This window comes from Pleuronectes platessa, chromosome 5, assembly GCF_947347685.1.
Source record: "Pleuronectes platessa chromosome 5, fPlePla1.1, whole genome shotgun sequence".
Classification (NCBI taxonomy): Eukaryota; Metazoa; Chordata; class Actinopteri; order Pleuronectiformes; family Pleuronectidae; genus Pleuronectes; species Pleuronectes platessa.
Window position 1 is genome coordinate 19,059,857 of NC_070630.1, and position 24,817 is coordinate 19,084,673.

Consider the following 24,817-nt stretch of genomic DNA (forward strand, 5'->3'; position numbering starts at 1 on the left):
AGGAGCCAGAGCACAACACCTTATTTATACATGTGAACCAACGCCATCATGATTATTTTCCGAGATTGGATAAATTCAGGTTGATGATGTGTGAGTTCCATAACCTTTTTCTGATTTGATTGTGAATCTTTCTTGCTCTTTCCAAAATGTGCCTGCTCTGAAGCAGCAGCAACACCATACTCTTCCTCACACCACTCTAAACAACCACTGGCCCCTGACTGTTTAAATTGTCTTGAAGAATTAGCACTTAAATGGAACTGTGGAATTCAAGACCAGTTGAGGATAGTGAAATCTGCATGGTGGTTTTTCTGACAAAGGAGTGATGGTGCAGCTTCCCACTGTGCAGCATCAACAGGGTTCATTTGGTAGAGTCATCAGCAGGAAACGTTGAATGTGGAAATATTTTTGCTGTTGGGTTGTGAGGCAGCCAGTGGTGCAGGAAACAATGCACACGGAGGGGAAGGCTTGATTTCCCTGAATATCCACAGGTTTAAGATGCAAATGCCCAAAGTAAAAAAAAAAGCTGGTTTCTACAACATCACAAGCTGAAGCTTTTGAAACAACCTTCACAGTCCCCGGAGTTGAACATCACTGAAGATCTGTGGGCAGATAAACATGCTGTAGTGAAGAGAAAACCAAAAACCTGCAGTGATCTGCAACTATATAACTAATCTTGGTCAGTGAAATGAATAGTAACAGAGCATTACTATTTCAAGAAATGTTCATTTTAATGTCCGTAGAGGTTGTTTTAGTTGTTTCAAAATTCAAAACAGAGTAGTTAAAATATGCGATTCATCATGATCTGCGTGTTTTACATGATCAAAAACTATAGAGCTGAATAGGGAAAGGATACCGACTTGTCACAGGCTGCTTGAAACTGACGTATTATTTTAAAAAGGTATTTTCAGAAGAACTACACCAACATTGCTGAATAAATTAGTAACATATTATCAAAAATCGTAATCTGTAATAAAAAAGCAAAAAATACTGTATTTGGTCTGTGGATTTCTCACTTCAAGAACAATTTCTGTTTAAGTTAATTTCGCAACAAATAAGAACCATGTCATGTTCAAAATCAGGCACACGGCAAATAGAAGTTAGATCTAATGGCCTCAACCCTCAATCATCAGTTTTATATTTAAAACATATGTGTAAAGATTTCAAACATCTGAATGTAAAACAGGATTCATTTTGTTCAGGTGTGTAACATGGAACACAAATTACAGTGACTGTCTTTGAGAAGTGTCTCTGGTTATCAGTAGAAGTAGTTATAAAAGCCTCTCCAGTACCAGCATGTACAGTTGAGGCCTGAAGCTATGAGCAGGATGACCAGGAGGCTGATGAACAGGCCGAAGCCAATGATGGTGGCCGTAACAGCCCAGATGAATGTCCTCTTGGACATGTCAATCAGGGGTGACCTGAGGGCCATCCGCACCCTACGTGCCCGCCGACGGTCCTGGGGAGGGTACCGAGCCAAGTTGACACTCTCCATGCCCAGAGACCGGATCAGACACGCCCTCTGGTGGCTTAGCTGGTCAAAGGTGTGTTTTCCATGGTAACGGCCCATACCACTCTGACCTGGAGGAGGGGGCAGAAAAAAGTATGTGTCTTTTCACCTAAAATAGCATTTCAAAGTCCTTGTAGAAGGCAGCTGGGAGAGGGCTGTATGGTGAAGTTAGTCCTAATGCAACACATCTGACATCAGTTTCATCTGAGGCCTTTCATATGGCTCTCTTTACTTATTTAATCTAATTACTGTATATTTCTTCATTGTTTGTATTTATTTGACTTCGTGGAGGTTTTGCTTACGTTTTCTACCTGACTGAACACAGCGACACTGTTGTTGGGCTGCAGAAATGACAAACTGTGACACTAGATGTGCTCCTACATGATATTTAATATGTATACCAAATTATGAATCAGCAGGAGCTAATCCCAGCTGACATTGGGCAATAGACAGTACATGAAAGGGCTGGTATACAGAGACAAACAACCATTAACGCTCACACCACACTTTCAGCTGCATATGTTTGAACTGTAGGAGTCAGTCAGAGTCAGTCTTACCAACACCACCAAACGGCAGAGAGCTGAGTGTGTAGTGCATCATCACGTCATTGACCGTCACTCCTCCACTCGTGGTCTCACCAATCATCTTTTTTGAAGCCTTTGGGAGACAAAGGAAGAAAAGAGAAATCTAAAGAATAGTTTCATCTCTAAATTAAAATTAAATCTCTGTTTTCCTGCTATTTCATCTCACCTTCTTATCACTACAGAAGATGTACAGGGCCAGAGGTTTCTCTCTCTCATTGATGAAGTGAATGGCATCATCCATGTCACTCACAGTGACGATGGGCAGCAGAGGACCAAAGATCTCCTCCTGCATCATTCTGGATTGGGGAGGCACGTCTTTCAGGACTGTCGGGGCTTTAAGTGAAACATCAATGTTCATAAAACAGAAAGACAGACCACACAATACTGAATTGTAGTATAGTCTGAACAGAGTGTAACCTCCTACCGATGTAGCACTGTGAAGCATCACTCTGGCCTCCCACCACTGGAGTGTAACCCTCCATCAGGCCAATCACCCTGTTAAAGTGACGCTGGTTGACAATCCGGCCGTAGTCAGGTGAGCATTTGGGATCAGCTCCATAAAACTCCTGGGATGGATTAAAAAGGTATTGATAAAGCACCAGACAGCAGAGCTTTGCATTTGCGTGTCAGGACAGAGCAATTTAGATTTTAAATGTTACCAGCAGAGTTTGTCGGATGCATTCCACCACTTGACCCTGGATGCAGGGTTCACACAGGATGAAGTCTGGAGCGATGCAGGTCTGACCACAGTTGACAAACTTACCCCACGTGATACGACTGCACACAAACAAGGTATGGAAGCATTAATTAACAGTGTTGATCACTGTGAGTATCTATACTAATGTACAATGTCAATGTTTTAAATAATTAAATCACATTCAGTTACATTTCTGACATTTTTACCAGATATATAAAGTGTCATACCAGTGTGTGTTTGTAATGTATGTTCTATCCTAATAACCAGAATTTGTAATATATTTGTATTGTTTTCTAAACCACTGAGAGTTTTATATTTGGTTCTGTTTCAGCCAGTGGTTTCCATTTGTTTTACTACACTGTAACAAATCGCTGTATTTTCTACAGTAAAATTATAGAGTAACTTCTTGTTCTGTCGTTTTACGAAGTTTATCTGTATATCGCAATGCATCATGGGCCACATATAATTACAGTAGCTGACAGCATTTTCCCACAATAACACATTGCAAAATGACAGGCAAGTTGTATTCTGACTGTAGATGGTGCATGTTTCAGTTAAATACTGTTGATATCTATTGCATTGCACCCTGCGGTTTGAAAGAGGACCTTGACATGAGAGCATGGGAGCAGAGGAGCAACACCCGTGTCCAGCCAATACGTAATAGGTAAGTTGAATGTTAATTGCCTACAAAATTGATATGGGCTTCAACTTTGTTGGGAAATATCATCGTAAAAACATTGTTGAGATCTTAATTAAACCAATGCTATTGTTTGTAGTTACTAAACTGACAACTTAAAATGAATGACTTGAAGTGAATCAATGATATTTGAATTTGAAAAGCTAGTATGCAACCCTACCAGGATGCTTTGTTATGAGAGGAGTAGTTAAGCTCATTAAGAGCGCGCTAAAGCTAGCATGCTAACGCTAGCTGGGTGAAATGGGATTGTGCCTAAATTGAACAGTCAGTGACTGAAATTTCCCATAATTGTAACGAAGTTGTGTTTTGAACAAAGGGGAATATGGCATTCATCTTGTCTACTTCATTGTGGGGAGGCAGTTGGCTGTGGAACTGGCTGATTTGGGTATTCACAGTCTAACAGATGTCCAGGGCTCAAACTACTTGTGTGTTAAGCAAGAATATCTCCTTGATTATTGTCAATTGATGGTGTACAAGCTGAATAGCACATCAGTGATTATATTTCACCACTCCCTCCCAGATACATACTGACATGTCAGTACTGGGGGAGGACATCAGACAAGCTGTGTTGGTGGTATTACCCAGCCTAACAGAGGACACACTACAGTCCCCTCCTGGATAAGGAGTGAAATCCAAATCTGACCTGCAGTTCATCAAAGAGGAGGATCTCCCTGCCAACATCCCAACTATCCAGTGTCGGAGGCTTCTCAACGCTTGGCAAACTGAAAGTATGGTTTAGATTAATGTTTATAAAGCACCTAAAACAGAAGAGCTCATTTCATAGATTTAAAAGTTGTATATTGTGATCCACTATGCATGTTTATTTGCTTATTTAAGTAGGCTAATGAATGCACAACTAATTATTTTACTGAAAGTTTTGGATTTCGTTGTTTGTTGTAGGGATGACCTGTGGTTTTTGAAGCTTTTGAATATTATATTTGTATGATCCTGTTACCCTCAACAGTTAAGCTATTTAATGTATTTTTTCTTGTAGGTGTTACCAACAGTGGCTGACGTCGAAAGAACACTGACTCTTCCTGACTTTCCGAAACTAATAATCTTAGGTAGTGTATACAGTTTTTTTTACAGCTGTTGTTAAGCATTGCACAGACCGAGACTATACAACAGTTAATAATGTGGATATGTCTATGTGGAAGGCAACAGAAATGATGTTAGATCATAAACTGCCTTTGTCTGCTGCCCTTTGCAGTTGTCCAAGTAAGACAACAGTAACGAGACAATTTAGTTATTCAGTAATCCTAATGCCGTTATAAAAACAGAGTGATAGGAATAGTTGGGATTTTTCTGTTTTAAGGGTTAGGCTTACCAACCAGCACTGACGTCGTTGCATGGACATAACCCTGGGCGTAGAGTAATTCAATTGAAGATCTCATGACTAGCCCAACAACAGTGGCAGCGATAGAATCTTTAGTGCCAAGTTCCCAACTTAAAAAAAAAAGAAGCTTTATGCAATAAAATGAACGTTATGCTTTTGACTGATGACTAGCCCAACAACAGTGGCAGCAAACTGGGACAACTACCAAACAACATTTTAAACCACAACAAACATGCCAAAAAATGTGTTTAGTAATCCACAACAAATTATATATTAACTGAATATTTAATGATTTTGCCTACCCATTTTATGGTGCCCTCAGACCACTCCTTACTTAGGAACAATGTTGTTTCTTACTGAATGGCAGTATTACTACACACTGGAGCCACTAGGTGGCCTGTGCAGTGGTGTGATATGTAAACAGGCTCCAGAGTGTATCCAGGCTGTGTTTCACAAACAACAGTTCCAATACAATGAGTGGTATAGGAGCACCGTGAAACAGTTAATACACTATATATGGTTCTTTTTTCTTTTTTTTATCCCTGCTGGTCAGCTCATGCAATGATGTGAAGTTTTGCTTTTGATATTAAATAGGCAAGTGATTTTCTTGTCTTGAACAACCTGATGGACTCGGCTCCCTCTTTTAGAAGAGCTGTCAGCGCAGTTTTTTCATGAAGTTTCGATTTCTGTGATTTTGTGATTTCCAACCAAAGGCACCAAGACGGCAGAGCTGGTTAGCCAAAGAAGTGGGAAGGTGCGTGAAAACAATAACAACTCTGTCAGTCCTCGCGTCTCTTCTCTCCTCAAGAGATTACTGGACTTTGACTTTGAGTGCAAGTCGAACGTAAAGCATGAGGACTGTTCTCCTCCTCACTATGTCACTGGGCATTGTTCTTCTCTTAACATTTTATTAGTATTGACATCTTTTGCTGATATATTTAGATTTCCAATTACACTGAAAAAAGGTAATCTTTTTTAGCTAGTTGGCTAAAGTTAAATTATACCAAAAATTATGTGACCTTCCTCTTAATACATTTCTATCTCAGGTCCTGGTTTCAGATAGGGCCTTTAAGCCACTTATGTTAGACGCTGTCTTTGCTCATGAGTGTTGTAAATATTATTATTTTGTTGATGTGCTCTGTTAGTCAGGACATCTATTGCACTTCTTTCCATTCTGGGAGAATGATCCCCCACATTTGACTCTCTGATGTAGCGACAGGTTTTTTCCCCTGTTAATAAGTTTTTTTGGTAGTTTTTCCTTACTGTGGCTGAGGGTTAAGGACAGAGGATTTCGCACCTTGTTAAGGCCTATGAGACCAATTGTGATTTATCAAATATGGGCAATACAAATAATTTAGTTCTATTTATGAATTTAATGATGTAGAGGAGACAGTGTTGAGCAGCTTTCTTCTGACTCTTACATGTAGAAGCCAACACATTATTCACTGTGCCAAATTCTTAAGTACAGTATTTTTTTTTTATCTTCAAAACAATGGAAACTGAATCCTGTAGATAAGCTATGATCAATCACTCGTTAATCTATGTCAGTTTTGAAAATTAGATAATGTAAAGTGACGTTTTTAGCAAGAAGCTTAGATGCTGCCAACCATTGACACCCAAATCGTCTGAATCGCAAATCCATTCTATAAAAACACTTTATCAGATGAATTAAGAGCAGACATTACACACCTAGTGGTTAAAGCTGATGGCTCTGTGCCTTGTTTTTTATATGAGCTAAATCTCAAGATGTCAGCAAAGTTATCAAGTTGTATTTCAGTGCGGGATGCCACACACAGCGCTGTATTATGAGCACAAACCACAAATTGTACAATCTGTTCAACTCTGTGGACAATTGCTGGTGATTTGGGGTGTTCTGATGAGTGTCTTACCGGCAGGCAGTTCTGATGTCACAGTTCTTGTCAATGTAACAGGGACTCTTCCCTCCCAGTTCTAGGGTAACTGGAGTGAGGTGGCGAGCCGCAGCCTCCATCACCAGTTTACCAACTGTGCTGCTTCCTGTGTAGAAGACATGGTCAAACCTCAGCCTCAGCAGCTCCTGGGTCTCAGACACGCCACCTGTTACTACTGGGTACAGGTCCTGAAAACAACCAGCATGAACACCACAGGTTTATATCGGTAAATCACTCACTGTCCATGTATTATAGGTTCATTGCCATTTCTGACTGGCTTTATTCACAGTAATGTATCACATTCAGTAATGCTTAACATAGCAGAATTATAATGAGAATGAATAATTCAGGAAATTGATATTTCCATCCATTATCTGTACCGATCATCTTTGAGGGTTGTGGGGGGAGCTGCTGTCAATCCAAATAATTAAATATTATTCATATTCTAATTAATCATATGATCACTTGTAATAGTTACTCTTAAAAGTTGTTTTATTAGTTAGCTGTAACATGAAGTTAGTCACTTCATAAATATATATAAATGTGTCTTATTGCTCACTCTCAGCTAGGCTTTAGTATTGGCCTTAAATGGGCTCATTTGGTGTAATTCTTAGATGTTTGATAAATGCAGCCCATGACAGATGACTTAATGTGATCGATTAATGAAAACAGCTATAAAGCCAATAAGTGGACCTTGCTTGCTTTGTTGAAATATTTCTAAAGTCAATAATAACTCATAAGACATTAATCCTCAATATGAAATTGACAAGAGATCTTTATCTGGTCTCAAGTGTTGGACAGTCCCAAGACCCAAGACCTGTACTAACAATCCAGCTGGGACTAAAAGGGAGTCCTCATACAGTGGCTACGTGACCATGGAAAGTACTATACTGTATTGGCACAATACTTCAAGGTTTCAGCAGCTATGAGCATTATTCAGACCTTGTCTAGATAGCGAGGCAGCAGTGCCCGGAGGAGGAGGGAAGAATACTCGCTTAGCTCCGACGGCTTCACCACAGCTGCATTGCCTGCAGAGACAGAACACAGCTTTCTGTGAATGAGATGAGGTCACTGAGTGACGGAGAGCAGACAAGCAGAGCTGGAGTGGGTTAGCAAATGTTCACAGCAGAATGCTTCTCTTACACTGTCAATTTTACCAACATGTGTTATGCCATTATTAGCAGGACATAATAATGTCAACAATATGAGTTTAAAAAAGTAAATAACAATATTTACTTTCTCACCCATTTATTTTCAGAAATTTTCATTTGTTGTTAATGCTCCTTAAAAAAAGCCTTTGTTCAATAGCAGATGAATATCTGACGTATGTCATGGGTTTCAAATGAAGATTTTCTCTAAAACTAATAGCTGTATCTTATTTTTGACCCATTGCAGCAACCAGAACCACAATAACATCATCATTATTATAGCGGAAGATCATAACATAGTACATTGGTTAGCACTAGTTAACCAGGGCCTGGGTTAGACTTCAGTGTGGAGTGTGCATGTTCTCCCTGTGTTTGACTCATTCGACCTACCCAGGTTCTGTGCTTAACATTACATTTAATTTAGCTGACGCTTTTATCCAAAGCTACTAAAAATAAGTGCATTCAACCATGAGGGTACAAACCCTGAACAACAAGAATCAAGTACGTACAATTTGCTAAAAAAAGCCAACATGTAAGTGACATATAACCGCCACTGTCGATGCACTTGGAGGTAAAATTAACTAAATAAGCTACAGGCAGTTATTGGAGTTATGGAGTTGTAAGGGTTCTTTACCTGCAGCTATGGCTCCGATCAGGGGCACCAGAGTGAGGGCCCAGGGGTAGTTCCAGGCTCCAATAATAAGTACCACTCCAAGGGGCTCAGGCTGAATATAAACCTCATCTGATATGGTGAGGAGGTTCCTCTCTACAGGCCGAGGAGCTGCCCACACGGCCAGTTTGTCAATTGCCAGCTTGATTTCATTCTCAATGCCGATCAGCTCCAGGAGAGGTGTGTCATACTGGCTCTGTGGGAAACCCAACATTCCGTCACCTGGACAATTCAATGGCCAGCAACATGGGCCTAGATATTATATTCAGCTGTGGCTGTCTTTCCACTCACCCTGTTGATGTCCTGTTTAAGTGCAGTTGAAATTTCTGTCTCTTTCTCATTGATCATCCGCTTCAGGGCATGGAGCTGCTGCAGCCTGAACTCCAAAGGCCGGGTCCTGCCACTCAGGAAGGCCTCCCTGGTCCGCTGCACCGTCTGTCTGTCCATACGTACACTGCTGGAAACGCCATTCAGGATTATCATATTTACATTTAAAAACTGAAAAATGTAAATGTCCCTAAACAACCTCTGTTTCTTAGCACTGCCCTCTATCCCACCTCATATACAGTAAGGAACTTAAATCTGAGACCACTTTCCCATGGTTCATTTAAGCTTTAGCTAGAGCTGTAGAAAAAATTTGATAAAAACAATAGAATAAATTCTCCTCACCCCATTCACTAACAGAGTAAAACAATATAGGACTGGCGAGACACTTTAATAAATCTCATAAATTTCCTATGAGGAAACGCTAAAGTAGGTAAACAAAGATAAAAAGGATTAAGATTTATTGATAAAATAATAAAAAGGGGAGAAGATAGAGATATCAAAGCAAAAAAACTAAAATGTTAAAAGAGAAGAGAATTTCTTTTGTTAACGTATGTTATTAACAATCCAGAGAAAATAAATAAATGAATAAACATTGAATGACAGGATATACGATTAAAACAATCTTAGAATAAATAAATACCAAAATAAATAAAATAACAATCAGTTAAAAGACATTCAGAAGTGTGTAGGATGTGGCTTTTAAAAATATCAACAATCCTCTGCTTAAGAAATTATTTTAACGTCAGATCTAAAACAGACAGTGAGTTCTGTCACATCTTATACCCTTAATAAACGTAAGATCTCCAAAACAAAATAATAATCTTGGTAGATGATTGTAGTTTTTACAGTACATACTGTCAACCATATGAAATCATCTGCAACCATGAATTCATAAATAACATTAACAGTGGGTCAGTGTACTAAATGGAATCAATGGCTTGATTATGTGTTATTCTTTGTCAGTTTTTAATACAAAGAAGAAAAGTACAAATTATTGCCGGATTATTGTTTAAAGGTTTTTGCATTCTTTCAGATGATACATTATTTTAATCCAGTTGATTTGCCAACCCAAACGATAAAGTGACAAGCAATAACAGGAGTATGAAGAGTTGTACTCACCTGAGTCCAGAGACTCTCTAGAAACACTGTGTCTGTGTCCGTCAGGGGTCTGATGCAGCAGAGGCTCAGATGTCTGACACGCTTCTGCCTCACTGACTGTGTGGTTGCACTGTTCAGCAACCAGTCAATGTGACAAGGAGACCGCCCCCCCAACCACACAGACACACACACACACACACCTACACTCATTCACAGGGTACCAAGTTTAATTCTGTAACACATTCACATGCTGACTAGCTGCTCGATAGCTCACATAATATGTTCCATCTTTCACTTAGTTGAGTTAATTATTTACTTGGGTACATCATTGAGGTCAATGTATCTGAATAAAAGCTTATCAGGCCATAACTTACAATAACCTTGGGTTCTTGAGAATAATATGACACCCTGTTACTATATGTACCATTTTCCAACCCGATTAACAATTACAAGTTGTCAGTAACACACTGAATTACAATACACGTTTTGGGTGATGTTTAATTGCAGAAACCACAATAAAATATTATCAGGAGACAAAGTGAAATCACACATGGATTAAAAGCACACATGGTAATCACTGTGATGAATGAACATATTAAAGGTAGTCTGGTCAAAATGATGTCAAATTCTAATACCAAATTCTTCATTTACCAGCTTAAATTAGAACATTACAGATTTATAAAAAAATGAGAAAAAGACAATAAAAACTCTAATAGCAGCTTGAAGTTTAATAGAAACAAGAAGTGAGAAACATATTTAAAAGACAAATCAGATCAATCTGTCTAGAAATGAGAAATGATATGGACCAATAAATCACACAAGTGTCTTATTTTATTATGGGGAAATAAGTCCATGTGGCTGTCCAAGGATGAGGGTTTCAGTTTGTGCTTATTAGCCTCTTCGCAGGAACCTCTGCAGGAAATACGAGACACAAAACTCTCAGAAACACTTTAACTGTTTGCAGGAGCACAACAAGTGTGGATGTCAACAAAAATAGTGGGGGTGACTGAGACAAAAGAGGCCTTTAGCAGAGGAGAGAGAAGCATGCTGGGTAATTAAAGGGAGGGTAGATGAGGGGGCGTTCACTGCATCATTTCCTTGACAACACCACACATTGTCTGCCGCAGACAAAGCCATTGTTGTGTTAGGGTACAAGCCTGTAGGACTGAGGTATGTGGAGCGGAGTACTCATATCTGGTTATCTTGGGAAAATATGTTTGTCATTATTTAAAAGCCTGTAAACAGTCATTGAACAAAAGGTTCACTGTGAAAACACATGCACGTCACTTCAACTGATACAATTTGTACACAGTCACTTGCAATAGCATAAATGACGCTTGCTATTAAGGTGAAAATGGTCCCATCAGTCATTTTTTTTGTCTTGCCAGCACTGATTAGTGCAGAATCCGTTTCAGAATCAGGCAGTGGCAAACAACAGTGTGTCAATCATTGATAAAGAAGAAGTACTTGTTCTTAATATGGATGTACTAATGAATACAACAAACAGGAGATGAGGGGGATATAGGAAGGTTGCAGGACACAGTGTGTAGAGAAAGAGGCAATCAAACAAAACTAATAAATCATGATAGTTATAATTATGATAATAGAATAAAGAGAAAACAAATAATACAAAGACAAACAAACAATACATCAAAATAATTGTAATCTGTTTGGGTTTATATTCATGGGGCTCTACACGATGGGTTTGGTATTATACACATTGCCATTTGCATACATTCTGTTCTTTTTTCAATTATCCTTCTCTGCCTTCCTTTTGTTTTTATTAACTTACTTCCTCCCCAGTTATATGGTTACATTACTTACATTTTCACATAGATGTTGTGGCAATAATTCACCTGCATTTGGATAGATTGCTGAGTAGACTTTATTGAACTGTTCAATTTTTTTTTTTGTTGTAGCTCTGATCGTTCCATTGATCAGTTATCTGTCCAGATAACAGAGTAAAGTAACTGAAGGGGATAATGTAATGTTGTAGCCAAAGTATACAGAAAGTGTAGTGGGTACTTGTTTCCAGAAATGTTGAATCAGTGGGCAAGGGCCAGAGTGCATTGAGGTAGTTGTCCTTTGTATTTAATGTACAATGAGCTGATTCAGTTAATCCCATTATGTGTATCTTGTGCTGTGTGTTCTGTGAATGATCTTGTATTGTAATAATCGTATGTTTGCATTCTGATACATACTGAAGATCTTATTAAATGTTTTGTTCCAAGCATTGTTATCGGTGTGGATGTTGAGGTCTTTTTACCATTTCTTTATTGGAATATGAGAGACCTTTGTAGAGTCCGTGGAAGATATGAGTTTATACATTTTTGAAAGTGCTTTTATTGATGGTATCTACATGTATCTTTGCCTTGATTGAATGTTTTATTTGGATGTATTGAAAGTATTGTTGTTTCTTAATGTCATATGTAGCTGTTTGCAGGTAGTCCATCTAGTCCGGCTGCTTTATTGTTTGACATTGTTTCTAGAGCCTTTTCATTTTCTGTGGATGTTAGTGGAATGTCTGAGCTATCTGCTTGGTCTTGTGTTAGAGAGGGCAATGTGATGTCATCTAGAAACTGTTCTATATCTGTTATGTATTTTTTCCTTGCTGTCACTATCTCAGTCATGGTAGTATTGTCTAAAGATATTATTTTTCTCCAATTTGTTTTCTACTTGATTTTTCTTTTTTGATGTGTTGAATATGATAGGATTTTTCCCTCTCAGTACTGCTTTGGCCCTTTCCCAGATTAGTGTTGGTGAGGTGATTGCTGAGTAATTGTTTTCCATTACAAGAGTCAATTCTCTTTTGAGTAATGATGTGATGAATCTCCATCTTTGGTTGCTTTTAGTTTCTGTTTTGAGGTGCAATATGAAGCTGATTGGGGGATGATCTGATGTGACGATTGGATGGATGATCTGTCATCACGGAGTTGCTTGTCAGGAAAACAGTCTACTCGTGATAATGATATTCTAGAGAAAAGTAAGTGTATTCCCTAGTTGATGGGCTTTGTAGCCTCCAATTATCGCCAAGTATCAATGGGCAACATATCACTAATGTGTTGCTTTAAAGTCGAAGACAGGGGCTGTATGTCTTGTGTTCTGTCACAGAAGTATTCTGCTTAGAATAACATGGGAAAGAGCATCTCTATATAAAAAAGAGTTACCTCCCTGGTTAATGGGATATATATATATAGAGTGGATGGGCTGGGGTATAAGGTTTGACCATGTCCTGCATGTAGACTGGGCCCTATCGGTTCGCAACATGGTACGCAAGTACTAGTGTTTTGGATGCGGGCAGCCACTGGTAACCAGTGAAAAGAGTGGAGGAGCAGAGTAGTGTTGGGACGTATTCTTCTGATGTTGTGCAGCATGTATTTGTAGGAATGGGTAGTTGCAGTCATGTTTGCAGTATGAGAGAGTTGACTGTCGAGTGTCACACCCAGGTTCCTAGCAGTCTGCGTGTGGGCTATCGTGGAGTTTTCAAAGGTAATAGTAAGTTTATGGGTGGGAGGGCCTTTCCCTGGAATTATCGAATTGTACTGATTACACAAGTACACAAGAACTGTGTGCGCTCTCTGTGTTGAACTGTGGTATTAGTAGCAGGAACATGATCATCCAACCAGCACTATCACTTTCATGCAATGTGAGATGTGTCTGACTGAAATATAATTGTTATAAAAAGATAATTAAGGTGATTGTATGAGAGTATGTTTCCAGGAAGAATAAGTGTATAATTTTAAGAGAGATGGAGACAGTGTTCATCTTCTTATTAATATATTTCTTCTGATTGCCAGCACACGAACAGAAGTGAATTTACTCCATATTGAAGCATAAAATGTTGCTTGATTTAACCATTTGGAACCACTGAACTAACTGGAGATAAATTATATTTTCCTTTACCTGAACCAGAAATGCAGCCAAGCCGGTGAATATGGCGAGCAGGGCCATGCGGCGCAGCCTGCACATATTGACCTGTTTGAGCAGAAAGAATCGAGCCCAGCTTAGTTTCTTGGCAGTGTGCGGGGGGTAACGCATGCTGTTCACTCCCTCCAACTTCAGCTGCTTGATGAGACAGCTGCGCAGGTGGCTCAGCTGATCGAAGCTGTGTTTGCCATGGTAGCAGCCCGTACCACTGTTACCTGGGGAAGCACAGGGGGGATAAGCTCATGAGCTGTGTTCCTGCACAGAAAAAGCTGCAGGGGGATTTTACATTCACACACTCACCAACTCCTCCGAAGGGCAGCGCACTGACAGTAAAGTGGACCAGACAGTCGTTAGCCAGCAGAGCTCCACTAGATGTCTCAGCTCTCACCCTTTTGATCAGCTGTTATTCGGAGAGGAAAGATCAGGGCAAGTCGGTACAACACAGCAGGGTGCGAATAAGATGGGACACCAAAACCAGGGATACAAACATTGTCTTGAATGTTAAATTTGAATAAAGGGAAACATATATGTCTGCTGGGGATTTTAGTTATACCTTGTTGTCGTGGGTGAACACATAGACCACCAGCGGTTTCTCTCTCTCGTTAATGAACTGGATGGCCTCGTCTACATTGCTCACAGTGATGATTGGCAGGAGTGGCCCAAAGATCTCCTCCTTCATCACTTTAGATGTCTCCGTAACATCTTTCAGCACAGTCGGGGCTGCCACAGTACAGGAAGCAGATGGTCATTCAAAGGTTGTGGACTACAATCTACATATTCTTCTTCATATACAGAACAGGAGCGTAACGATTTGGAAACAGAGGACGAAACCACAAACATCCACAAACTCACATCATGATACAGTATGACTGATTACCCCAACTGCTGCAGGAGCTAGACCTTATTATGTACAGAAACTTGAGATAATGTATGTTGTGATTTGGCACTATACAAATAAAATTGTATTAGAAACATACATATTCTCAAGGCACTTTTCATCATAAGGTCGAGAGAAATCCACTCATTCTACAATGTGAAATCACTGGGAGTGGTGAGGTTTTCTAACATGTGACAGATGCCAAAATGAAAAAAAAAGAAAAAAAGAGTATATAATGACGACAAAGCAGGGCCATACATGTGGAAGACACCGATGAAGATGTCAAGAGAGTTTTTGCTGATAATGGCTGCTGCCAGTGTGAATTTGCTGTAAACAATAATTAATATGTTACATCCTTCCACTGCCTGCTGCACCATCCTGACCTGAATTCTACGGACGATTTGTTGCTGTTGCGAACCTAAGCGGAAAATCTCCCTGCTGTGTTGTTTAAAGTCTGGAAACAGTTTTCATGTCTGAAAACAGCTTTGCATACTCTGAGAACCACTAGTGAGCCAGTTGGGATATTAGGGTGCTATGAGCTTTTAAATTTATGATGGGGCTCAATCATTAAAGGTTTTGTATGTAAGGAGCAGGACTTCTAATCTGTTCTTCTAGTTGGTTTTATTTTACTTTATTGCCATAACACTGGGGGATCATTGGAATTTCTTGAACTGTTATGAGTCCAAGCTGACTACAGACATCATGCATGAAGACGCAGTTAAAGTTCCAAACTTGTCAGTGCCAGCTTTCTATTATGATATAATAATATTCAACACCTATTTTGGTGCAGTATTGCTATAAAGAAACACAAGGTAACTATTGCTGAACAACAAGCCAAATTTGGTAATTATTAATTGGGATGAGAGTGTGAGAGGTTAAACAGTTTTCATGTGCAGAAAACCAAGTCATTAGTAGATTTACTGAAGCCCCACCTGTCTACAACCTGAGGAGCTGCCTAGTCCATACAAGTTTCTTTAATGAACATCAGAAATGAACACTAGTTTTTTAATGACTTCTAACTCTTTTAACCGATCTACACTTCCACATTACTCTAAAACGGACTGAGCCTGATTCTTGTGGTTTACGCTCTCACTCAGTTAGGCACTTCTCGCAGGAAAGTTACATGCAGCACATCTTGCTTCACACCCTCTGAGGTCACAATAATAGAGCACAGTGATTTCCAAAGAACTTAATCAATGCCATGAGCATGCATGTAAAGGCTGCCAGCAGATTAAATATGACATCATGGGCTAGCCTTGTCAGCTTCCCACTAAAACAATCAATTAAGTTTACACAACTGTACACGGAAGCGTAATAAATCTTTTTCAAAGATAACCAGGGAGACACATACCGATGTAGCATTGGGATTCATCACTCTCTCCACCAACAGCAACTGTGCTCCCCTCCATCAGAGCCATGACCCTCTTAAAGTGTCGCTGGTTGATGATGCGTCCATAGTCCTCGAAGGTCTTTGGATTATCGGTGTAAAACTCCTGTGATGTGTTGCATAAAACATATATAAGAGTTTCTTCAGATTGAAAATAAAATTGCCCATATACACCGATACATTTTTTTTGGGTGAAATTCCCGAAAACTGTTCTAAACATTGATGTCAGACCAACCTTAATGCTCTTCTTAATCTCCTCCACTACTCTGTCCTGGATGGAGGGTTCACACAGAATGTAGTCTGGAGCAATGCATGTCTGACCGCAGTTGACAAATTTTCCCCATGTGATGCGACTGTGTTGAGGGAGAGAAAAATACTGATTACACTTCAAGTCTGAGATACAGCTTTATGTTTTATTGGTATCATATAATTATTAAGAAAACAAATGCTGATATTCATTGTGTATGAGACCACAGTAGACCTCACTTAGATTGTCAGATTAAAAAACTGCAGTGAGAAGTCCAGATAGCTGCCTTGTATACATTAATATGGATGCACCCTAAGATCTACTTGGAGCCATAAAGTCCTGACAATGATCAGGAAATGCAAAAAAAATTGTTATATAAAAAAAATGACACTGACCGACATGCAATGGTGAGATCACAGTTCTTGTCAATATAACAGGGACTCTTCCCTCCCAGTTCCAGGGTCACTGGGGTGAGGTGGCGAGCTGCAGCCCCCATCACCAGTTTACCAACTGTGCTGTTTCCTGTGTAGAAAATGTGGTCAAATCTCTGTTTTAGCAGCTCCTGGGTCTCTGACACTCCACCTGTCACAACTGGGTACAGGTCCTAGAGAAAGAGAATCCAGTCATTAAAGTTGTGTGTAGATTTACAATTGATGAATTAAGGTAAAAAGGCACAACACATCATATCAAACAAAGCGGATGGCTCACTTTATCTAGGTATTGAGGGAGAAGCTCCTCCATGACCGTGGCAGAGTGTGAGCTGACCTCAGATGGCTTTATTACTGCTGCATTACCTGAAAGAGGAAGAAGAAGCAATAGATCACCAATTTCGTTGACGTTTTTTATTTGTTAATAAAATAAATACAACACAATGGCAGATTAATGACAATCCTTAATCTTTTAACCCAATGAGATACCAAAAAATTGTGTTTGCTGATTCTTTGTTCATTTAACAAAAATACTACTTATACAATGCAACATTTTCCCAAAACACTCTCAATCATCACTTCTGACCCATTAGAAGTGTGTAGCAATAAATGTATTTGCACAGATCCTGGTCCTAACCTGTATTCTTTTGTTTTAGTGTTTTATTTTGCTCCCACTCAGACTGGACTGTTTTTTAAGTTTGATACTTTGAGTTAAAGCGCCATCTTGTGGTCAATCTGCATCTAACTAATACAGTTCTCTGTTAGTGTTTATGTGGGTGTACATGGGTGTATTTGGTACCTGCAGCTATAGCACCAACCAGCGGCTGGAGTGTGATAGCCCAGGGGTAGTTCCAGGCTCCAATAATAAGCACCACTCCCAGGGGCTCAGGCTGGATGTAAACCTCATCTAGTAAGGTGAGGAGGTTCTTCTCCACAGGTCGAGGAGCTGCCCACTCCGCCAGTTTCTCTATCGCCAGCTTGATCTCCCCCTCCAGTCCCAGAGTTTCAAACAGGTCCGTCGCATGTTCACTCTGAAAGCAGAAGATGGGACAGACCCAGAAGCCGAGTTCAAACCTTCAGTCCCAACACCAAAATCATTCACTTGTCCCATATACTCACTGAGAACCCAAATTCATATGTGTAAAAATGTACATAAATATTTAAGTATATGCTTGGTGAAAGAATGATGACACTGATTGATTCTCCTCAATGCCAAGATTCATGACTGCTCTCATTAGAAAAATTATAAACACACTACCAGAAGTTCTATCTATCTATCTTTATGTGTGTGTGTGTATATATATATATATAAAGTTAAAGAGGGCGGCACTCGTTGTATATTCCTGCAAAGTGACCAGCCTGTACAGCCACCACACTCAGCCACCACAGTACATCCAGTCTCCTGAGTTTTGACTGACCCACCTTGCCAAGGTCCCTTTTAACAGAATCTGCAATGTCCTTTCGTCTCTCTGTGATGAAGCGGAGCAGACCCTTCAGCTGGTGGATCCTATACTCCAGACGCCTGGTGTTTCCTGTCTGGAAAGACTTCCTGGCCCGTTGAACAACAAGCTGTTCCCTGGACATCTTGAACAGAAACAATGATACAGAAAGATGTTACAATTGTTACCCTTTATATCAAGTTGTGACACTGGCGATCGTCTGGCTAAATTAACCATTTACGAAATTCTGAAATCAATTATCAGCTAAAAGCAAATTTAGCAAATTGATAAAACGATGAAGGTGCTAGCGAAAACATTTGCTGCCGATACTCCCATGTTCAGATTAATAAATAAATAAAAGTGTTTGTTATGACCACAGGCCTCTGCTACAGGGAAGGATTTGTGGTTATACATTAACGTATCACTCTGGCTTTTCAGAGCTGGCTCACTTCTTATCAGAGTAATTCTCCATGGTAACTCATGTTGAACTTCTAACCAGGTAACGTTTGTAATAACAGATCAAAACTGTCAACAGACTAACCAGTGACCAATCGGATCACTAGAAACCCAGCGTTATCGATTTACAGGATCCTGACAGGCACAAACGAGTTTAGAATACAGTGAGAAAACATCAAAGATTTGTATTTTTTATAGATTATTGGGATGATTTTGTGTAGACAGAGCTTCTAATAAACAAAGGAAGAGTTTATCACACCTCCTGAGCCACAGAGAGGGGTGTCCACTCACCAGAGGGTCAGTGGTTCAATTCCCAGCACCTCCTGTCTCCATTCCAGAGTGTCCTTAAGACAGATACTGAACCCCAAACTGCCTCTGATGGCTTTACAGGCAATCTATCAAAACGTTGTATGAATATGAGCGTTTATGGGTGAATGTGACTTGTACCGAAAAGCACCTCGAGTGATCAATACGACTTGTAAAGAACTACGTGTATACAATAAACTCTTTACTCTACAGAAACATATCAGAAACATAACGCTTCACTTTAGTTCCACAGAGATTTGACACAGCTCCTTACAGTGTTAATGCCTAACTATTATTCCATGAGTGCACCTAAGTACAACATTAAGAGAAATAAAAACTAAACCCTCTGATTCCTTTTACTAAAACTAATCCACACGCTATTCAAGCGTGGAGGGTAACCTGGATACTCTTCAGTTCAGTGTAATAAGCCAAGCTGCTTTAGCTTGGCTGCTAACAGCTATAACTTACGGCATTAGAAACAGTTATTAAAGCTACAGCAGATTGGCAAGTGCTAGCTGCGTAACGTTAATAAACACATATACAAAGACACGCCTTAAAAAGAGGTTTTACCTTCCAGAGTTTATCCCCTTCGACCAGTTTGAATATTAACTACGTCCTATCTACACAGTTATAAGCTACTGTTGTTACACTGGCAAATGCCCAGTGTACACAGCAGCAATTGGTCTATGAGTGCGTCAGTGATGAAGAGCGCCAATCAGCGCGACGCATGGTGAGTTGGGCCCTTCCCACCACAATAATCGTCATACTGTGGCCGCAGGCTGCACTTTTCACCGCTGGTGTCTCACACCTACTTCACACAACCCCTGTGCACCTCAAGATGCCCATGAGTTATTAGCAGTGCCATGTCCATTTGGAAAGTTCGGTTCTCTTGTCCTGTGTAAAAGCTTTGGAGCTTCTTCAGATTTGTTTCTTTAGTAAAACCTCCATCCTTGACAGTTCTTCAATATACTGCCAGTTAGTGTTGTTTCTGTGCTGGACGTTTTGTGCAGAGCTTGCACTGCATTCATAGATTGTATATAAAGATTGCATGTTGTCTATTACACAATTGACAAAATCTTCGGACCCAAGTTCACTACTTTTCAAAATAAAAGCTCCTAAATTTAGTCAAATCTAAAGCATTCCAATATAAAAACCAACGGTGTACCATTACTTTGTAGACTAATTACTAAAGAGGAAGTGATTATATGGATGTTGTTGCCATGACAGAGATCTGCACCTGTGACAACCGTGGTCGTGGATATCTGTGTCAGTCCGTTAAGGTGACATAAAAGTAGAAAGATTGTCATAATAATCTGGTATAATTTTGACCCAGTTACTAACCTCTATTGAAGTTAATCTGGTAAAATTTGGAAGAAGAAATGTTCAAATCGACCGAAACACTGGAGGCATTGTAACTGCTACAGAGCGCAGGTCGACATTTTGTTCCATTTCTGCTAATATTGAGTACATCTTCAGTCCAAATCTCACCCAATTCGTCACTGCAATTCCCTTGGCCATTTACAATAAACATGCCAAGTGTGAATCTGATTAGTTGAACAGTTCTCAAGATACAAGTTCCACCTACAAACAGAACAGACGTTAGACAGACGCCTGTGGAATTGGCAGGTAGATTCAATGACCTCAGACAGACACTGTCAAAAAGGGCTTTAGAGCCTCCTATGAAAAATACCCATGAAGAAATGGAACTCAGATGATGCAGCTTCAGGGAAACAGTTGAGTTGTAACTGCAGTTTTAGGCAACACAGATTTCAAACCTTAAAGGAAACTGTAATAATCATTCATCGTAATAGGACAATGTGATATGCACAATGTACAAAATGTAATTGCCATGTACTAACACCTGTGTAGCTTTACTATGTACATGTGTACTGTACACAATGGAGGAAAGAACGTCTAATTACTTGCTGCACTGTTTGTATCAAACAGTTTATGCACTTTATTTAGTCCAAATTAATCTTTATTGTACCACAACAGAACCACAGCTTAACTTTCAACATAATGTTGAACAATTCTTATTATAACTACTCATCTGTTCAAGTTAATTAGTTCACTTTTTCAGTTGTAAACTTTTCATCCAAACTAAGAAAAGCTATGGTTTTAAGAATAAAAGAAAAAGACCAGTAGATATCTTTGTTTTTCCTCTCTTTAATAACAAAGACTGTATTTGAGTTCCATAAAGAACAAAGAGAGACACCCATCGGTGGGAGACACGAGTATAACGTTAACATTTCTCTTTGAAAAAATCTGCGCTTGGAAAATTGTTGCATTTTCAGGGTTGTGACTGACAGTGGAGTTCTTCAAAATGCATTCAAATCGAGCTGGGGGGCGCAAACAACAGGGCACATATTCAAGATTCTAGAGGTCCTACGGGGTAACATACATAGCCGGTACCCATGCTTTATCTAAAACAGTCCATCTTCAGTGACAGTCCATGGACACAATGGTACAGAGAAAAGATTCAGGTGGGTTTACATCAGCTATATTTTTCCCTCCTCACTCGGTGTGCAGTGAAAGGCTTCATGTGGATGAGGGAAACTGAACCCCAAATATGTCTAGAAAAAAAGAACAGTACATCAGAGGAACAGGCCCAGAGTCCACTTGTGCCTGTGAATGGATTTACACACTTTTTACTTTTACATAGAAAAACAATGTATTAACAGCTGTACAAGAGTAGGCCTATGTCTGCTTTCCCAAGAAGAAGGTACCTCCTTTTCTATCCTTTACTGTTTACTACTGGCCTTAATGCACACCTGGCAAGTGCATGTGTGTGAGTGGGTGGGTGTATACACACTCATAGATACATACAGTACATACATTGTTGGGAGGACAGCAGACAACTTGAGGGGAGGCAGAGGGACTACGTGCATACTAGGCAGTGAAGATTGTGATAAATCATGTCTCACAAGATTTTATGATATAAGCACAAAATCTGAAGACATCACACTTATTTCAAAAAATTTCACAAGATCACTGAACAAATGTGTGTGTTGATCTCAACAATGAACGGTCCTGGTAGAAAGAGTTCTCTGGGAAGTTTCAGAGCTGCCATAAGTTTAGTTTTATTTGTTGGCACACCCCTGTTGTGCCACATTAGGTTTCTTTATCAAACCCTTGGCAGACATGAATAAAATGTATCAAATTCATATATGTACATATAAAGATTTGTGCTCATTGACTGACAGGCAGGCTGTCTGATGGCATAATCACCGACAGGCCAAAAACTCAAACTATGATCTCGCAATCACACACACACACACACCACTCCCAAAAAAAGGAGAAAGGATTCAATCGCATGAACATACAAATATAAACAAGTTTGCAAACATCAAGTTTTGTTAAAAAGTAGCTACAGATACTGAGAAAACATAAAAAAGCTGTAATATTTTTTTGTAGATTGAAACTTATTGTTCAGGTAACTTGTCAAGTAATATGACCGTTCAGTTTCCCTGTTCACTCGATCGGGGTTTACAGTGAACAAGTCTTGCTGTTTAGCACTATAACAGGAAATGAGTCTGATACAACTGCAATGATTCTCAGCTTGTGGCTTTCTGCTGAATACCTGAACGTACAGACCCTGTGACAATGTGAGCAGAGTGAACCATCATCAAATTCACCTTAACCCCTCCTCATTGTGGGCAATATGATCAACATGTCACCATGGAAAAGGGAAACAGGGGATGTGACAAACGCCTGTCGCATTTTTACTGCATTCAAAGTGCAACATGAATATTAAGCTGATACGAGACAATCAAAGCTTCCCAGCCGCTTAGTTTTATTCCATTAATCAAACCATTTAAAAAAGATGTCTATTTCATGAAGAAGTGTTATAATGGGGAAACTGTAGACCATTCTTCACATGCTTGACACAACTAATGGATCTAGAATTAAAGGGATATTCCACCAATTTAGTATTACACCTCCATAAAGTTGGAGATCTGCCGGATACAGTTTAAATACAAATTCAAAGAAGCAAGGGCTGAAATTATACTTATAAGCTCTCATGGGATGGGTCAAGCTCATACATTTACCATACCACTACCTGATAAATGCCCATAACTGAGAAATTCCACACTCCAGTTATTATAATGGTTTTGAGGCTAATTCAAGATAACATTATTGACATCATCATAGAGGTATCAGCACAGTAGTGATGAAATCATCATGGTTAGTTTGTTTGACATGACAAAGCTCCTGACAGAATTACAGGGTTAGTTACCCAACTCTTTTCAGACCATGTGACATACCTTGTGATGAATTCCAATTTGTTAACCAGTGGAATGCCCCTTTAACTGTGAGGATTCAAAGTTGAGATAAGAGGTTCTGTCAAGCATCTTGTTAATCTCTGATAGTCACTGCCCCAAAAGGCTGAGGTGTGGCCTAAATCTTATGCCAGACAGCACCGTTTCCCTGCCCTGTTTTCCCAGGTTGCTCTACCTTATTGGAAAAGTATGCAGTGGATTTGATGCTCATGAACAAAGAGCAATTCAGTTTTGAGGGTGAAAGCAGGAGTGATTAGACAACCGTTCCCCTGCCTTCATATTTCTACCTATAGGACTCCCCCATCTCCTCCTCTCTGCCCAATATAAAGTGCTTGACCCAAGAAGATGAGAAAAATAAAAACAAAGCAATTACAAATCCACCAATTGTTTGCTCTCGTGGCTGTGTGTTTCTGTAACAGGAGCTTGTGTTCTGTGTAAATGTCCATGTTGGATCTGTTACAGTACACGGCCGTACGCCTTTTGCTTTTCTTCCATTTCCTTCCACTTGAATACTTCAGGTTTTCAAGACAGGCAGGAGACTCAAACACCCATGTTCTTCTGAACCAATAAATAAGAATAACAACTTAAACAGAGTTGATAACCACTGATTTCACATAATAAGTAGCATTTAAAAAGATGAACTGCTTCATGTGGAGCTTGAGTCTGTTCAAGTTCAAAACATAGTCTTGTTGTTGCGTCCATTCTCTTTTTCTTCTGGTAAAAAAACACAAATGATATCCTTGATAAAAAAAAAACATGCACATCAAAGTGCATGAATTATGTCCACATCTGGTTTCAGTCTCTTGTTTCTGGATCCGTGGTCATCTTTGGTTGTAAGTTTCTGCATCAGTCACTTGTTACAGTTCATTCTGTGATGCAGCGGTTAAAAAGAACTGATGATAAATACAGATGAAACCTATCAAATGAAAAAGTGCTTGACCTGCTACAGGAGGGAACAGCGGCTTTGTGAGGATGGTTCTCGATAGTCTTAGGACGTGGTCCCTGTGCGTGCATGTGTTTATGTGAGCTCAGCTACTCATAGAGCGTGACAGTACAGTAGCAGAGGGCTGAGATCCTGCGGTCCACACTGGCCTTGTCTGCCGGGAAAACACACAAAACAAGATGTTATTAATAGAAGTTGTTGCAAGAGACTGAAGTAAAACAGTTATTAGATCGAGAGCAGGCCTCCAAGACACAATGGGCCTCATGCAGTTACAACCTGATGAATGTTATCTGTTCACAAGGTTTAATCGTTATCTTAAACCACAACCCAAAAGTAGCTTCCTGTCATACTCTATGTATGGATGTTTCATTCCCAAAAATATTTATCAAAACATAATGATAGCCAGGGATCTAAAAATGATCCAGCTGTCAACACAATGCCACCATACAGTTGTAGACTCTTAATCCTCTGTAGGTGTTAATACTCCTATGAGACAAATTGTAATTTGAGAATAATGAGACTTCACTTTTATTAAGATGAGAATATTAGAATT

At 39.6% G+C, this 24,817-nt stretch overlaps 3 protein-coding genes across 7 annotated transcripts in view; all 3 read right to left on the minus strand.

Annotated features, from left to right (window-relative positions):
* Positions 1 to 28: 28 nt before the first annotated feature.
* Positions 29 to 10,320, minus strand: LOC128440394 (aldehyde dehydrogenase, dimeric NADP-preferring-like). The gene is given in 13 exon segments (XM_053423086.1): positions 29 to 1,578; positions 2,065 to 2,164; positions 2,258 to 2,424; positions 2,516 to 2,657; positions 2,751 to 2,868; positions 6,711 to 6,919; positions 7,674 to 7,759; positions 8,514 to 8,745; positions 8,841 to 9,006; positions 9,996 to 10,010; positions 10,012 to 10,040; positions 10,042 to 10,098; positions 10,101 to 10,320. Coding segments are annotated over 13 exon segments (1,728 nt in total). The 5' UTR covers positions 10,185 to 10,320; the 3' UTR covers positions 29 to 1,255.
* Positions 10,321 to 10,454: 134 nt separating this feature from the next.
* On the minus strand, positions 10,455 to 19,753 carry LOC128440395 (aldehyde dehydrogenase family 3 member A2). 4 transcript variants are annotated; one of them, XM_053423090.1, is made up of 11 exons: positions 19,612 to 19,753; positions 18,263 to 18,424; positions 17,640 to 17,871; positions 17,121 to 17,206; positions 16,808 to 17,016; positions 16,401 to 16,518; positions 16,130 to 16,271; positions 14,455 to 14,621; positions 14,202 to 14,301; positions 13,878 to 14,116; positions 10,455 to 10,886 (listed from the first exon to the last, which is right to left on the minus strand). In XM_053423090.1, exons 2-11 carry the CDS (start codon positions 18,422 to 18,424, stop codon positions 10,866 to 10,868), a joined length of 1,476 nt encoding a protein of 491 aa, XP_053279065.1. In that variant the 5' UTR covers positions 19,612 to 19,753; the 3' UTR covers positions 10,455 to 10,865. The 4 variants fall into 4 exon arrangements, with proteins under 4 accessions (XP_053279065.1, XP_053279063.1, XP_053279064.1 ...); XM_053423088.1 differs by adding an exon at positions 19,027 to 19,130 and having other exon boundaries at positions 16,130 to 16,518; positions 19,612 to 19,739; XM_053423089.1 differs by lacking the exon at positions 19,612 to 19,753 and adding exons at positions 19,027 to 19,130; positions 19,510 to 19,546 and having other exon boundaries at positions 16,130 to 16,518.
* Positions 19,754 to 21,191: 1,438 nt separating this feature from the next.
* Positions 21,192 to 24,817, minus strand: part of ulk2 (unc-51 like autophagy activating kinase 2) — a 39,390-nt gene continuing 35,764 nt past the window's right edge. For both annotated transcript variants that reach the window (XM_053422184.1, XM_053422183.1), the window contains one exon: positions 21,192 to 24,418. In XM_053422184.1, coding sequence (XP_053278159.1) covers positions 24,354 to 24,418 — 65 coding nt within the window. In that variant the 3' untranslated portion in view covers positions 21,192 to 24,353. The remainder of the gene's footprint in view (positions 24,419 to 24,817) is intronic.